Source organism: Syngnathoides biaculeatus, chromosome 3 (genome assembly GCF_019802595.1).
Source record: "Syngnathoides biaculeatus isolate LvHL_M chromosome 3, ASM1980259v1, whole genome shotgun sequence".
In the NCBI taxonomy this organism is placed as follows: domain Eukaryota; kingdom Metazoa; phylum Chordata; class Actinopteri; order Syngnathiformes; family Syngnathidae; genus Syngnathoides; species Syngnathoides biaculeatus.
The window spans coordinates 4119784-4137565 of NC_084642.1; the positions used below are offsets into that span (position 1 = coordinate 4119784).

General features: G+C 45.7%; 1 protein-coding gene across 3 annotated transcripts in view; it reads right to left on the reverse strand.

Moving 5' to 3' along the window:
* Positions 1-17782, reverse strand: part of sox6 (SRY-box transcription factor 6) — a 169531-nt gene that overhangs the window by 98362 nt on the left and 53387 nt on the right. For 2 of the 3 annotated variants that reach the window (XM_061813778.1, XM_061813777.1), the window contains exons 4-5: positions 16876-17116; positions 14256-14466 (exon numbers count right to left, since the gene is read on the reverse strand). In XM_061813778.1, coding sequence (XP_061669762.1) covers positions 14256-14466; positions 16876-17116 — 452 coding nt within the window. The remainder of the gene's footprint in view (positions 1-14255; positions 14467-16875; positions 17117-17782) is intronic. The other variant, XM_061813779.1, reaches the window with a different exon arrangement.

The following is a 17782-nucleotide window of genomic DNA, read 5'->3' on the forward strand; positions in this document are numbered from 1 at the left end:
TAGATAGATAGATAGATAGATAGATAGATAGATAGATAGATAGATAGATAGATAGATAGATAGATAGATAGATAGATAGATAGATAGATAGATAGATAGATAGATTGATAAAAATAAATAATAATAATAATCTGATTAACCGCAAATCAATTTCAGAAGGTCTAGTAGGCTTTTTCTGACATTTTCCTGTGCGTGCTCACTGCTATTTAAGAAGAGTTTGAATGTGATTGGTTAATTCTGAGGTAAGGTGTGCACATTATTTTACATTTTTTTAAATAAAAAATAAAAAAGTTGAGTTGCGGTATCTACTGTATCTATATTTCACCAAAAAAAAAAAAAAAAAACGCATATGAACGTGGGTGGGTACACTTTTTATACTCACTACGGGTTACAATTGCATTTCTTCCGACAAGAAGACATCATTTTGGATTACTTATTTCTGTTCCTCGCCTCCCCACAAACAAAGATCAATTAGGTTTGCTTCACAATGTCAGAAGCCATATTTCTTTTATTTTTCTTCACAGATAAAACACGCCGAAAATCTTATTCAGTCAGGATGTGAAGAGAGAGATGGATTTAGGAGAAAGAGCTGGATGAATGGCACACATTATGTCTCGCACATGCTCACAGTAAATCAGCTGTTAAAATACGAGAACGGATTAATGGGCTTCTTCAGGAGGAAGTAGTGTATTAAGGAGTATCTATCTATCAATACCATTTCATGAATCTCTTTAAAATATACAGTCCGTGTATTTTATTGACATTTTCATGTGTAAGTGAATGGGTGATTCGGCGAATTCTATCGTGCGCCCGTGTAAAATAAGGTGGCTGCTGGCGCCTTTGAAAGCGCTTCTCTTCTTCTCGTGTGCGCGCATTTCGCACGACAGATAGATTGAATCCAGCCTCTCATTTCTGTGAATGGCAGTCAGACAATGATAGGCTGACATTTACAGTAATTTGCCATCCACTCTCCACTGGATGGGAAACAAATTTAAAAGTCGAGATTGGCTTGAAAAGAGGGGGGGGGGGTGACTGTGACATGCTCTCAGGAGGCCTTTGAATATCTTAATCACAGACACACTAAAAACAAGACCTCCACCATCACAGCAAATAAAACATAATAATCACCGAGAAGCGGGCTGGGAAGTGAAATGCAGACTGAAAACATGTTTTTGTCATTCAGCCGGTAGTCCCCGAGACAACAGCTGTTAGTGCCACAAATACTCCTGAACTCTCCGTAATCACGGCGTCATTGAAGCGAAGACAAAAAGGACGCTAATTGCAAGGGAGCAATCGGAACGCAATAGGTTACACACGCCGGTGATGCCGCACAATGCGGATGCTAAAGAGGGGAAAGGAGAAGAAGAAGGAAAGGAAAAAAAAAAAGGCATTCCGAGTACAACGGTGCGTTGTCGCTCATTTTCAGGCAATTACCTTTCCTCGTTTTCAACACTTTTAATAACCTCCACCGTTTTTTTTTTTTTTTTACTGCAGTTAAATCATTCTCGCTTCCGAAGATGTAATTACTTGTTCTGGCATGCATAAGTAAAAAGGTCCACCTCCTTGAGACGCGGCAGACTATTGTGGAGCACCTGCACCTTAACCGAGACCTAATCATTATTCCGCTCGGTGAGCGTCACCTTGCGAGGATCCCGTTGGCTCACGTAAACGCTTGCTAAGAATAGGCGGGCCTCATCTAACGGGATGTGCCTCGTCTCGGGTTCTCGTACGCTCCGCCGCTTTCCGCTTTCTTCCCGGCTGGATGTGATCTGCGGCACTGTTTATCAATTTTCATTTTATTTTCTAAATTAAAAAATGATAGCTTGTTTTCTTGATGATTTATTTGCTTCAGTGTTCATGTTCATCCGCTGAGAACTTTGAGGGATCAAGGCGAAATCGCACCGTGTATCCGCATCAGTCTACTGCAAAGATTCTGAATATGTTTCTCCACTCGATAATTCTTTTTAAAATACTTGAGGATGTCATCTGACAAATAAGTCATCTCAAGGCTTAATGTCATTTTTCATTTCAACTGTTTTATTGTATCACTGGATCATGCCGATCCTTCTCCACTTCATCCCTACTGCATCCCCTCGACTGACACTGACAGCAGCGCTACCACTATCGACGACTCGCTCTTGCAGCTTTCGGTCCTGCGCATTTGCTGTCACCGTGAAAAAGGTTGAGACCTCTGCTAGTTTTAATAAAAAACAGTTTTCCCGTCACCTTCTCCTCTCTTGCATGCCACCGTGATAACTCGGCTTCGTTTTCCTCACAAGGCGCAGGTTTGTTTTGCGAATCGCGACCACCTTCCTGAAATCTGCTCTGCGCGTGCACCGTAAAATGGAATAGTCCATTGCATGAGAAGGGAGGGAAGAGAAGTCATTCCTACCATGCTGGATTAAGGTGGTGTGTTTAAGGCACGTGAAACTGTATGAATCGTTTTTTTCCGAGACTTTCGAGGGCCCCTGATAAAGACCTGTCTTTACATAATCTTTACTCCACTCTTTTTTTTGTACACTCAGACCACTGCAAATTCCTCTTCAATTCCTAAGAGGTGTTTTATCCACTCACTTGCGCTCTTTTTTGTTGTTGTTATTGTCGCGCGTTCCCCCGGACGGTGCGTCGTAACCGCCGCCTTCTCCCCGTGCCTCCGAGCGAGCAAGGTGTTAATCCCGCAGCGGTGACCTGGCCATTTGGAGGAGGCCGTATACACAGAGGCGCCACCCCGACCCCTCTAAATACACGTGTCTATCAAGCGTATATGAATGAAGCGCTCCCGGGAGGCTTCACCTCCCGAGCCCGGCGGCATGTGACTTCTCCCAATCCATTTTACTGCGGCACTCGCCGGCAATCAGGCTTGAATTATTAAAGTGAGCAGTGAGCAATGATCAATTCATTGCGGCCCGCCCGCTCGTACCTCAGCAGAAATGACATTGAGAACACTCGAGTGTGCTTCCAGACAATGCGCATAAAGGTGACTTATGTCGGACCCGATATGTCAATAATCATAACCGTACAGTCTGAGGCCACGGCCAGGAATGCCGTTTGACGGCGGGTGATGGATGGGCCCGTGCTTAGCGGTGCTGAGCATTGCCACATTGACGGGTTTTTTTCTTCTTCTTAAAGTCCTTGTAAAGTGTCAGAAATGTCTTCTAAATTTGACACTGTGGAGAAGAGGCTTGTTAACAACTTGAGTAAATTCCTACAATTTAAAAAAATTGAGAAATGAGGCTTCAAAATCATCAAACAGTGCGGCGTCTCCCCTAAATGCTCTGAAAATATCCCCTGCTCATCAGTCAAAGACCACTTCTAAATCGTGTAAAAACGGATTATACTTTGTGAAATACCGTGATTTCTCGAGTATAATGCGTCCCGATGTATCACGCGCACCCGCAAAGTTAACCTAAAAAAAAAAAAATCTGAAAAACCCTTCTACCAATGTACAATGCGCACCACCAATTTTCTGCAATCCATATGCTCAAAATATTGGGAATTATCTGTATTTATATTTTGTTAGGTTTGTACTTGCATTGCTTTTTAAAAAAAAATGTCCGTACAACAATCATTAAAAATAATCATTGTGCATGTGCTGATGTAGCCGTAATATAATCTCAGGACGGGCCCAGGACAGGCTTGTCCTGGTCCCTGCAATTGTCAGAACAGAATCCCTCAACCACGTCAAATAAATGCTCAATGACGGCATAACATTTTATTAATACTGTCGGTAACACATATTAGGGTCTTAAATGAGTAAACTATTTACCACTCTTTCACTTGAACATGTTTTTGCATTCAATATTAGTGCATAAAATCCATGACGATACACATCTTTGGCCAAAACTTCAAAAGAACTCATCTCCACGGAGGTCAGAGTTCAGACTTCAGGTTGGTGGCGCACATTACCATAATATTTATAAATCTCACTAAACATAAGACATCAAGTATCATATCGAAATTTATATGTATACCTTTTTTTTTTACAACTCTTTGTACCTGTACACATTCCATACAATGTGATTGTATTTTTTATTTTTTCATTTATACCTAAATATAATGCGCTGTATTGACTTTTTGAAGATATTTTTGGAAATTACGGCATCTTGCTTATATCTGTGCATAACTACATGTTTTGGCTGCGAAAATATTTCCCGGAATATATCCCACCGGGTTTACCGTGTAGCTCTTTCGTGCCGTGACAACGAGGCGCTCTAATGTGCCCACACCAACACATTTTTCTCTCGGTGATGTGTGCACACAAACAACTGACAACTAACCCTAACCTTTTTAGCAAATTCCTTCAAAGTAAGGAAAACTGAAACGGTGAAAAAATGATAAACGCTAACCCTTAACAATTGAGAACTGCATAGTGTTCAGTTTTTGCGGGTCGTTTGGACTTCAAACCTGTCCTGCGTTCAGAATCTCCAAATTCAAACGACAAGAGTCTTCAGATAATGTAAAAAGTAAGAAATGAGTCATAACCAGCCAACACGTGAACACTGACTCAAAACTACATCGGCAGTAACTCTTCTCGACGTGTGTAAAAAAAAAAAAAATTCCCTCCGGCCCCAAAAAAAAGCTCGAAGGGAAGTTTTCAACTCAAGAAAGACAAAAGTTGCAAGAGGGCGAGAAAAAAAAGAAGACGCAATCAAAACTTTGCGAAGAGCCTACGAGGAGCCGAGATAAACCGGTACTCGGAACCCCCAAAACTGCAATCTCCCCTTAAGCCGGAGAGTGGCAGCTGGCAGAACAGCTGGTGAATAGGATTAATGTCAGAAGAATGAAATAAAACTCAACATATGTCCGAGCCTGAGGTGTTGGGACTGTGCGTGATTGTGCCCCCGATGGATGCCATGTGTGCAGCTGGAAGGAGCCGTGCCGCGCCGCGCCGCGCCGCGCCGCCCCACAAGGTCACTTTTAAGAACTGGGCCCATTAAAGGCTGCCACGGACAAAATCAACTTTTCCAACGCTCGCTTGTCATTTCCGGCGCGACGAGCAGGCAGATTCAAACAATCCTCAAGTCAAAAGTCAATACAAGCCCATTAAATAAAGCACAATGCACAAAAGCAAATATGGATTTTTCAAACCTGACAAGGTGCGATGGCACACGTGTGTACGGTACACACGACTCCGATCATCGTCGCTACCCGGACTCCATTTGAATTTATAATTCCTATTTAATGTCAGTAATCATTTGGGTGCACATACTGTAATAAATTCATATAATTTGGTACAAAAAATTAATTACCGGCTGCCTTGCATCAGAGAGTTTTTTTTTTTTTTGGGTGCCCTGCAATTTAACCGTCAAACATACGCTCGCCAACTAATCAATGCTGGGAAAACATTCCCGTTTATTCATCTGCGTTAATAGACGTGCGAGGGGAAAACGCGAAGCGCCGTGATCACGGCCGCTCGGCGATATTTAGTAAATTAACGTCGGCCCGGCTCCGCAAGGACAAAAAGGGACTAATAGGATCCGCGTGAATGCGGTAGAAGTTGCAGTGGAGCCACCAAAACTCGACGTCATCAGAACCGCGGAAACCGCGCCTGCGAGACTGAACCGAAACATCAGGTAATAAAGTAATAAATAAAATTTAACAAATGATATGACAACACGGAGCCAGCGGCTGCCACTTGTATGTAGTACAACAAGTGACAAAGCTGTACATACTTGAAAGTTTGCGCCGCGTGGGCGCCTTCTCGCATTTCAACGCTACATTATCATTTCACTTTAGAAAAGTAACTCGTGTCAAGGTGAGTGGATTTTGCTTCTGCCGGGGTTCATTTTCGCTTTTAATAGGCAGTTTAAGGTTAATGATTACATTTCCAGCTCAGTTTGTCGACGGCGATGCCAGAGCTCGGCGTGCTCAGATTCTGTTTACCGTAGCGCGAGGCCAAAGGCCAATATTTTTTTTGGTGATATAATTAATGCATGCGCCCAAATCAGTGTATTATCATACCACAAGTAATATTTTGAACGCATTATCCGAGCAATAAATCCTTCCGTAAAGCTGCGCTATGTTCTATTTATCTACATTCAAATGAGATTCCGTCAAAGTCACATTTGAGACGTTGTCAATGTGCAGTTGTTCAAGTGGCTTCATCCACAACGGAAGCGGTCTGCCCGTCCCCTCCCCGCGGGAGATTCAGCCTCGCTGAGCGACCGAGACGGACGGATGGACGGACGGACCGCTTTGTGTCTCGCGGTGGACCGAGCTCGCAATTCCTTCCCAGCGGCCACGGAAAAACGCGCGGCGCCAAATTGATTTTTTTTTTACAGCAAAAGGGCCATTGCAGTTGCAATTTGCAGCCTCAGGAAATAGAGTCCATCCATCCATTTTCTTAGCCGCTCATCCTCACGAGGGTCGCGGGAGTGCTGCAGCCAATCCCAGCTGTCAACGGGCAGGAGGCGGGGTACACCCTGAACTGGTTGCCAGCCAATCGCAGGGCACATCGAGACAAACAGTCGCACTCACAATTACACCTCGCGGCAATTTAGTGTCCAATTAATGTAGCATGGTTTCGGGATGTGGGAGGAAATCGGAGTGCCCACCCGGAGAAAACCCACACAGGCACGGGGAGAACATGGAAACTCCACACAGGCGGGTCCGGGATCGAACCCGGGACGTCAGAACTGTGACGCCAACTCTTTCCAGCTGCCTCCCAGGAAATAAAGTGCACAAATAAATTACCCGTCAAAGACATTTTGTTAACTTAAGTGTCATGCGATTTGAATAAAATTTACACAATTCCTTTAAACTACTTTGAAACTAGAAAAATTGGATTTGGTGTCTTTGCCCACTTCCTAAAATTTGACTTTACCATGCAATATAATCTTAGATTCCTTCAGAAATGTTATATTTTTTACATATTTTTGTTACTCCTTATCCCAGCTGAACCCAAAATGTATTATTCTTTTTTAAAGCAGATATTTTCTTTAAATTCACACTTAAGTCGTTTCCATTGAACCTGTTATGCTAACACGACTTCCTTTACTTAAAAAAAAAAAAAAGTGGACTTTTTCACGTGGTCCGCAGGAAGTTGCGTCATTCAGATCCTTTGCAGGCCACCGGAAGAACAAAAGGAAGTTCATTCATTTAATTTTCTGTATATTCCATAGTGTTTGAATTCTGAAGGAAATCTGGGCTCAACCCTCTTTCCAATATTATTTGTTTCATTTGATTTTTTTTGTTACCTCGCTGTAACTTGCCAACACAGTTGCTGTATTTAATCTATGTGCTAATTCTATGCTTGAAAGCTCACGTTTGTTACTTTCAATCTTGTTATCCAAGTAAGGAGTTTCAGTATTAATAAAAAAAAAAAAAAACATTCACATGAAGAAATCAAAGTTCATTGAGATGGACCAATGCACAGAAATTTGTTAAAAAATGTGAGTTATGCGATTCAGTGTTGAAAAAAAGGACAGAAATTTAAATTTATTCTGAGTTTCACAGCAAGAAAAAAGCTGCAAAAATATTCTTTCAGGTCAAAATTAAAATTTAAAAAATTACTTCCCCATACTTTTCATTGTTACTATTTAGGGTGCATCCTTTTTCGTTTTCCAATATTATAATTTCAAGTGCGAATTTCAAGTCACGTGCTGTGCCAGCAAAGTCACCTCCACTTTTTTTAACGTCCGCTACTCATCATTGGAACTTGATCATATCCCATCTGATAATTTGACATCAAAGCCTATTAAGCGGTGGGCAAAAAAAAAAACAACCAAAAAACGGGAGCGCACGTCTTAAGGTAGACGACATTTATCAGATAATTACAGCCGTTGCCACTCAGGCTTTGCGGTGCAATAAAACATATTTCTTTTCATTTGGTCTGACACGCTCATGCCATCTCTTTGGCACACGTAACAAGCAGAGGGAGAAAAATCAAAATAAAAAAACGCAGAGTGGGAGGAAACACTTGTTTCATCCCGACAGATTAAAGAGTCTCCTTTGTTCGCCGTGTTTGACACGCACGACTGCGCGGAGCAGGAAAACAATGCAAATATGTTAATAGGCCGCAAGTACACTCGTTGTCATGTCTGCTGGTGTCAAGGCGGATCTGCGCGCCGCATGACTGACGTACCTGCGACTTACAGAACAAGCCCGCGACGTGCTCCGAAATCATTAGCGAGTCGCGGAGGCCGTGTGCGCCCAGGGTGTGCGTTACATGTCAACTATTTTGATCCCCCCCGGGTCAGATGACACCGGCTCTTTTGTGGCGCTGCGCGTATGTGCGCAATGTTGGCCAGGCCAATGCCGCGGCTAGGGCGGCGACAGTGAGCTGGCACAACTTACTGCACGGTAATACGCATAAGCACCGTTCTCCCTAATTTTCACCACCACCTCCTCCTCTTCGCTAAAAAACAATATCAGGTTCGATTGCTCCCCATCCCTGTCAGCGGCGTTCCATTGGCTCCGGCCGGCTCTTATTTATTCAATGGAGAAGGAGCCTTCGCAGCCTCCTGACAAATATAGCAGCATTAATGGCCTCTGCCTTCTTATGTGTCAGCGTTTCGACATCACTGCGCCTCTCCAAATGCTGCCGTGTCAAATAAAACAGTCAAAGTGATACGCCGGCTATTTTTCTTCGCGAAACAAAACACAAGGCCCCCGTTCGCGAGCGGCGATATAATTAACCGGACTTGATATGCGGTTGACGAGCTATACCTAGCGCCCCCCCCCCCCCCACCCCCGTACAAACAAGCCTCTGTGTAACTCTGGCTGTGGTTTGTCTGGAAGAAACACCCGTTTCCTCCTATCAAGGGGTTCCTGTGCGGGCAGAACCGCCAGGATCACAATGGGAGTTTTGTGTTGCGCGGGTGCAAAGGGGGGGGGGGGTACGCAGAACAGCTGAAACCCAGGAAGATGGCCCCTGGAATGCTCCCCAGCAGTTGCTACTGTTGACTAATCGGAATATGAGAAGTGGGGAAGGTGATCTTGAATGCAAAGAATGGCACATTGAAGAAGCAGCTGCTTGTTTTGTCATGTGGATGACCAAGACAGCGGCAGAAAGGGGAAACAAAATCTACTGTATATATCTTCGCTTGTGCGACGCGAAACCTGCGGGGACTGCGTGTGTTGCGTGGGGGCTCTGCTGTGGAACAGATAGTAAATACATAATTCAGGAGGGGACCGGGCACTCTGTTTAGCCCGTGCGCTCTCCGCTTAGCCCCGGGCTCCGATCCTTCGCCTGGCACAGGAGCAACTCTGTCACCAGAGAGTGAGGCCGACAGAGAAAAAATAAAAAAACGCAAGACAAAGGTTGGATGAAGCGATGTGGACGTTAAGACACGGTACAAAAAAATAGCTGCACCGGTGAGATGCAAGTGACTTACAGAAAAGCTGTTCAATTCAATTTCTTTTCCTCTATAACGAATTAATGGCATTTCCATTCATTTCAATAGGGACATATGATTTGGGTTACAAACGTGATCACAGAAGATACAGAACTTGTACGTCACCGTAGAAGGGCAACAGGATGACAAGATGAGATGAGGGGAAACCGAGGGGCTGGGTAGTGGGATATATATATTTTTTTTTTCAGTTCGAATGTCATACTGGCAGGCGGCCTGCGCCGTACAGCCGAAAAATCTATTTAACGTCTGCTTCACAGGGCGACAAGAGGGTTGATTGGCAGAGAGCGGAGAGCAGCTTTTGATCATATGTCCTAACAAGCGATTCCAGCTCATGTCTCTTCAGCCTGAACAGATCTGCATTACCTATTCAAACAAAAGTGACAGACCAGAGCGCCGCTCGGCTGGGCAGGCGCACCGTGCCGCGGGCCAAGACAGAACACACAAGCGTGTACCCCCCCACACACCCCCCCCCCAAAAAAAAGAAACACCGTGAGGCCACCCCCGCCGTAGCCGAAATAAACTTGTACCAAGTATTTAATCAAACAGATTAACGCCATCAAAATCCGTGGCCGAAAGATCCCGATGAAAGAAAAAAAAAAAGAGCAGTGTATTATTAAAGGGGATGGGAAAATGCTTGACTGGTACTTGGCCAGTTCGCGCCCAAGTCCTGCCAGGAAGGTCCCGGACCTCGGCGGCGGGATGCTGCACCCGGAGGAAACACGAGCGGTCTACGTGGCTGAAGAAGGGCCCCGAAATTCTGCAACCAAGGCAACCGGGTTCTCCGAGCCTCATTGCATATGCATGCAGTCGGAGGCTCATGCTCAGATCATTATAACAAAGATTCCTATTAATTAGGTGGGATAAAGCAGAAGCAGATGACACGGCAGCTGGGATGAGACGAGAGGGGAGAAGGGAGGGAACCGGGAGAGGAGGGGAGAAAGTGCATCAGTCTGTCTGGGGGATGGGAAGCAACATTTTATCACCGCCACTGTATTTCATGGCATAGCCCATATAGTTTTCAATGTATGCCGCATTTTCTCCTGCTATTCCAAACGAACGAAATTAGCTCCTGTAACGTCGCACCTGCATTCAAGTTCCTCTGAGGCCGCGGGCGGACTCGGAGGGAGTCTTGCGACAGAGTTGATCGGCGCTCATCGGCGCCCGAAGCGTTCCCCTCCGTCCTCCCGAAGCGTTCCCGCGGCCCCGCGTCGCGCGACACGCCCGCCGTAATCGAGCGTGATGACCAGTGCGCCGTCATTATGCAGTGATAATCCTCAACCGGGGATTACGGGTACAATTAGCAGCGTGGGGAATCAAGGCGGAGAGGTAAGACACGCGTGCGGTGCACACCGTACTGTGCTCGACGGAGGTAACGAGCGGCGTCGGACAGTAGACTTGACACCAATAATTGGGATATTTTGCTAACCGGTTTGGATGTCAAAATTCGCCGATCCGATCAGTGACGTCATTGATCAGCCCCGAGAGAGAATTTACTCCGCGTCGCCGTCATGCACAGTACATCTGAATCCAAAAGCTAGTTTATTTTTATATAGCAGTGTTTGTATAGTTTTTTGTGTGTTTCTTTTGACCCAGAACTGTAAATATGTGATGGCCAATAAAATTATAAAAATAAAAAAAAAAACTGCATGGGAGAGAGAAGACTGCGGAACGACGACGAGTCATGCGCAGATCAGACTATAAAACAAATTTGCTCTTTCACGATTGCACTATGCCACACTACTGCAGTAAAATCTTGTATTCCGATACCGCTGCATTCCATTTTTTACGATCATCGGGCTTCGTCTTGTCAACTCAAATGCGAGCGGATACACTCGTTACCGTCGGGATGACAACACGATCGCGCAAACTGTATTATATGAAAAAAACGAGGGGTTGAGGGGGGTGGACCTGTTTTGGTGGTCACCGGTGCTCAGGACAGGGAAGGAAGTCCGTGCTCGGCTTGCTTAAAGTATGCTCACGTACTTTTAACACGATGTGGGTTGCAAGTAGGCAACAAAACGTTACATCGCCATAGGACAATGCCGACCACATCTGCAAGTGTAATATATAATTCGTATAGTACGCACCGGTCAGTTACGTTAATATCACACAGTGCACGTTCGTCCCATCATCACGTTGATATTGCAGTCGCTGTGAGAAGGGATTAGCCAAAGATTTTAGAGTGACGTGTTCCTGTATACCAAAAGAGAAAACTCACAAAATCATCTTAGCGACTTTTGTCGTTTTACTTTAGCTTAGCTACATTTCTCAGTGCAGTGAAGCCTCAGTTAACATAAAAAAAACTTGTAACACATGTAGTACATTATATTTTTCAAGTTTCTCGCCCAACGCTGGTACCAATTCACGTCTGCTTTAACGTATTATTTTCTCAAATGCTTGAAGTCGCAGTCCAGTCCATATTGCTATTGTTTTGTTTTGTTTTTTAATTTTTTTTGTTTTTGTTTTTGTTTTTGGAGGGGGGGGGTGGGGGGTTGGGGTCAAAGACGAAGAAGTCCACACTGCCAACTAACAGCAGTCTAATGAGCATCCATGCTGACAATCTGCTTGACCTTGAGCCGCATGTTATCCGGTTCAGTTTTACGATAGTTTCTTGGAAATTGGGAAAGTTCTGGCTGTTGGGTCGGTTGAAACGACCAATTGAAAAAATGTAAAGTGTTAATTCAGCATACTGGACTTGCCACACCTTCTGACTATTACTCAACAAAAGGATAATCAAAGAAAAGATTACTCGTTCTTGTATTTTGAAACGATCAAAATTTCCCACACAAGTATTTGTTTTTTTTTTTTTTTTTTGCGTTGACGTGCAGAGTATTGATTCGGCCTTACATGAGTACATTGTACGTATAAAATGGTTCTACTTGCATGTGAACCACGGTCACCTTGACTTTTTTTTATAATGGTGGCTATTTTTCCTTCACCCCAACCCCTTCTACTCTATCCTGACATTTTTAACTCTTGATGAGTGCTGTCTGAACACTTTCCCGTAAATAATACCTTTACAATAGCCAGTAAGTACGGTAAACATGGGGCACAATCGTTAGCCCTGCTGGCAACTGTGCCTAATAGGGCTTTTACAGCAAAGGTGACTATTGGACTAAATGCGGTCCTCGCCGCTCGGAGGACATTTTCATTCATTAGCGCGGTCGCAAGCACTTAAAGCACTTTAAGGACACACAATGGAAAGGAAGGCGAGAAGGATACAGGGGGCAAAAGGGTAAAAATATAGATATGGAGGAATGTTCCCTCGATAGTATGTCGTTTGTACAATACCGAGCAGCGTGGTTCTTGTTGTCAATGTTCTCCGGGGTGAGTGATGAAAACTCATTGTGAGGCTCGGCGGCGTTAAGTCACTCTTACAAATGACACTGAGAATGTTCTTATGCAGAGTTCTTGAGGTCATCGCGTAATCCCAATTCCACGAGGACAATGAGGTGTTCTGACCAGGCGAGGGAATCCCAAGAAGAATTGGTGAGCAGATGGCCAACGGTCTCCGAGGACCTCGGCGATCCCCATCGCGCGGACAACCAAAGCGGCAGAATCGGACACAACAGTTGTCCTGCTTAGATAAGCGCTATATTTAGCTCATCTGTTGCTCGCGGCACATTAGCAATGTCATTAAGACAACAAATGGCTTCGCTAACCTTCTTGTGGTCTCTCCATCCTGCCCTTTTCAATCTTCAGCCATATCTCTTTCCGTAAACAAAGAGGTACCAATTTGATTTTTGCTCCCCCTTCCCTTTTGCCTGGAGGGTGCTTCTTCCTCCTTTCTGCAGTAATCACTGAGCATCGCCGCAGAAGCTTCCACAAGTACTCTCCAAAACTGAGTGACTCTCGGTTCCTGCGGCACGGGAACAGCATTCCGAACTTTGTGCCGCTCTTATCTCGTACCGTTTCTCCTTCTCAGAAACTAATTTCCTCTGACGGGGGGACTTCATTTTGGACAGTGCATGAGGCGCACCAAGTCTCCATTATTAACAGGAGATTAAAACAGCTGTATGGCACTCCCAACGCACCCTCTCCTCGCTGCATCAACATACGGTCCCGGATCACAAGATGCACTTGACCATTTAAATTTACCGCAGCAACCAGGCTCCACCAGCTGGGGTTCATTACCATGACGCTTGGCATTGCCGGCGAAAGCTCAGAGTGAAAATCAACTCGATGAGACACGTACCGGTTGAAGCATAATCTGTCCAAACACTGGGGAAGAATGGCTTTTGTTTCCGGTTCTCGGCAAATTGTCACATATCTCAATACATGCAGATTGATCTCACCTATAAGTCCCGCATCTCCGGTCTCGTGTATTAAAAATAACTAAATAAATAAATAAATAACTAAATAAATAAGGGACCTCCAAACCAACTCTTAAAAGATGAAGTGGGAAATTATTTTTGGGCTAACAGTGGTCTAATTTATTCATCTGATGAAGTGCTTAAGCTAAGAGCTCCCCAGACGCTAAATGAGACACATGCGTTCCCGAGAGGGTTCAACATTTGATTGGGTATAGTTACATTACCCCGGCCCTAATTAAGAAGGGGGATGCGTTTCTGCAGCCTGTTCAAATATTTGCTTCATTCGCCACCGTTTGCTTTGGACACTGCAGGCTGTGGGAGGGAGACACCCACATGGGGAGATGTCTTCAGATAGGACACAGTCCTCAAAGTTTTATCTCATTGGCAATGAAGCGTTCTATATCACATTTGAAAAAACCTGACCTGAGAAAGTGGAAAAAGCCTGAGAAAGAGCTGACGCATGCCGTCGACACGGGGGCCAGTTAAGAGGACGGTCAGGTATCACGGGAAAAGAGACTCGACAAGCCGCCTCCTTGGCAGCGTTTTCCCTGGTCCGACAGTACAAACGGGGAGAGGGGAGCCCTACCGTCCTGTTCTGTCTTTGTCATCTCCTCCAACTTCTTCTGCTTGAGTGTGTCCACGACGTCTGCCAGGCTTCCTTTGCGGCGCTCCGGAGTTCCGAACGCTGATGCGCTCAGCAGGTCGCCTCGCTCCCGGGCCCCCTCCTCGGGCTTGTGCGGGGAAGTGGAATTGTTGCGGAAGGAGTACAGGGAACATACTTTATTGCTGTCCGATTCCTGCGTGGCAAACAGAGAGAGGACAACGACAAGAGATGAGTGGATTTTGTGCTCTTCCTTGGAGGTTTTTGACACAATGTCGGTGCTGTGCACAGCGATTTGGACAGACCGTTGTACGTGGTTTCTGTCTTAATTTCATACAGTATCTTATTGTGTCTTCTATGGAACTAGCTGCAAATAGGATTTGGCGTGGATAACAGACGAAATAATAACGCATTCATAATATTCTTTGACTTCAGCTGCCAAGACCCCGCAGCAAAACCTCCCAATTTTAATTCACCAAATTGCTCACGAGTGCGCGTTTGTGTTCCGGTGACTGCTGTGTCATTTCTTCATTTTCTAGTGCAGACCTACTCTCAGCTGCGTGCCCGGAGAGGTCGTAAATCTGAGTCCTGTCTTAAGCTGTTGTTGTTTTTCAGTCCCACCTGCGCATGGTTTAGCATTTAACTTGGGGTCTCGTCTCGCAGCGTCTGGCTAAGTTCTCCCCGTCCACGGGCTCGCGCGGAGGTTCGGGATGTAGCTGGACGGGAGCAACGCGCTGCAGATGCGAGGTTATTGTCGGCACACGGCTGAGCGCTACATATGACAGAAGGTGGCGTTGATTATGGGTTTGTGGAGCAGAAGGTCGCTAAGCAGCAAGGAGCCGCTGCCTTTAGCAGGGGAACAGTTAGCCGTGATTTAAACACTTGCCCTCGCGGTGAGGAACGGAAATGTACGATGTGAGGTTCAATCAACGGCGGACGAGATTTGGATTTGATGGATAAAAGCGAGTCAACCGGAGTAGCGCCAATTCCTCATCCCCCGTGTGGCATGTTAAGCCCCAGGCAGAGTTGCAGCGGTGTGTCGGGCGGCCCCGGTACCAAGCGCCAGGGTGGCGCGACTGACCGAACCCGCTGTGCACCTCCCAACCTCGTGTTGGATGATTATGCAGCGTGGCAGAGGCAGTGGAGAGTGCTTGAGGCTAGCGGAGGAGTGCTGGGTTAATCAGCTGGCACGGGTTCAGGGCACAGCCTCCGCAGACGCGTGGCACAGCAGTGGAGTCAGGTAATCAGCACACTCTCATTCCTCTCGCCTTATGCCTTGCTATTTTCTCCTCTGTGTCGCGCCTCGTTTTTGATACTTTTCTCTGGCGGAACCTCGTTTCGACTCGCTCGGCTTCCGGCAATTCATTTTCGGTTGTTTGCATGAAACGTTCAACCTTCGATCGCGACATTATCTGTTTCGAATCAAACTATTTTTCAGTGTTCGGACCTTCATTGAACCTTGATTTTTTTTCACTTGAATATGACGCTTATACAGTATTGTTGTGTCTCACCTTATAAGGCTTGATTACGCTTGAATTACTGCTGCACCACAGATTCCACTCACTTCCCTAGATTTCCACGCTGAACAATTTCACATGCGCGCGTGTGCACGGTGTATGCGCCGCGCTGCAAATCCTGCAGCGCTACTTCAGAGGCCCTCCGGGTGTCTTTCCTGTTCCGCCGTCTGTCAAAGACAACCACCTGCCTCTTGTGTGCATCTAGCTCGCAAGTGCCCGCTCCTGCCCTTCACTCCACTTTACATCAAAGTAGCGACACACTCAGAATCGACAGCATACGGAGAGAGCGGCTGCAGATTTAGCTTTGACGCAACCGGCCGGCGAACAGCACCCGGCTGCCGAGGACGAGGCGTGCTTCTTTTATAGCAACAAGAATGCGAGCTCAAGGGAAGCGGAAAAGGCCAAGTCTGCTGGCCGCGGTGCAGTTGGGATTTGTGTCATTGCTCATGTTTAGGGAAAAGTTCCTCTGTTTACGCTGCGAATAGAAGATGCTTTATTATTTGGCAGAGCCGCTTACACGAGGACCTCAGAGGCTTCATTGCTCCGAGGGGCTGGCGCTATGGATAGACTATCGACTTCATTGTGCGAGCCGGGGACAATGACGGTCTACTGAGACAGGATCTGCGACACCAAAGGGAACTGAGTAACACTGTCAAGTACAACTATACTCTAAAAAATTGGAAGCTATTTTGTTTGACTGGCTTTTATAAATATGCATCAGTCTCACTACGGAAATTTTCAAAGATATTTGAAAACAAAATAAACGCAACTTTTAGGTGCATGAACATGCTCAATACTGAAGGAAAATAAAGAAAATCTTAAACACGCTAAATTACGTGCATCAGTGGCTTTACGTCTTAACAAGTATCTGGAACTTAACCAAGCAGAGGAAAGAATTATTAAAGGAGACAGATGGTGAAAAGAAGGGTTGCATTGATTCTTTTTTTATTTTCCATGAATCAAAATCATATTATATGTCGGGGGGAAAAAAAACATCACGCGCTGGCTTGTTTGCTGTCAAGTCTTGTACGGGTTCTTAGTCAGCCTCGGCGCGGGCCGTACGTATTATTTATTGTATTGTGCCTCACCATGCGTTGTTGGGCAGACACCAAGCTGTCCCAGTCGCTCTCCGGAGGCACGCTGCTCAGCGGCTGGATTTCATCAGGATGGGCTTTTCCATGGAGCAGATTGTGCAGCGGCAGCTGCGGTGTGCAGTGGGCGTCGGCCGGCTCCTCTTTTTCCCAAGACAAGTGGTCCTGGCTCATGGCATCATCTCCGTCGACCACAGAGGCAAAGGGAGACGTGGCTTGCTTGGAAGACATGACTCTGCTGCACAGTGAGAAAAGGACACTTTATCAATATCAAATGAATAAAAAAGTGGTGTTGTTTCTTCAAGTAGAAGAAGTTCCGAATTAGGAAGAGTGCACTTGTGCTACAACGTTCAACCTGAGTGCCTGAGGTTTCCGGAGCAAGCGTTGGGGTCCCTAATCCCTCATCTCCACCTGGAACTGTGCCTGCTTGGAGTCTGGGCCAAACCCCGAGATACCCAAGCAGTGGGGTTACACCCAGGCCAAAAAAAAAAAAAAAAAAAAAAAGCCCAACAATAATTTCAGCATTCATGCATTCACTAAAAAGAGAATACTTTCTTTTCTTTTATTTTGCTTTTTCAAAAGTCCTCGATGATATATTTGCTTTTGTTCATTTTAACATTTCCGGGGGGGGACTTTTCGATAAAAGACCCCACACTACAAATGAAGTAAGTTCAACTAGTGAATAGTCCCTTACAGTAGGTGCGTTTGAAACTCCCTCAAGTGTCTGAGATGAGGGGCAAACATTTACTCGTCTGTTCAAGTGTTTCCCATCCACACGCGCACACACTGGCGCACTGTGGCCGATGTCGGCCTTCGCAAAGGTGGCCTAAGTTCATGTCATGCGTCTCAGCGGCCTGAACAAACAAGCTCACCGACTGAGTCAGGTAGCCGCCTGGAACCTCTG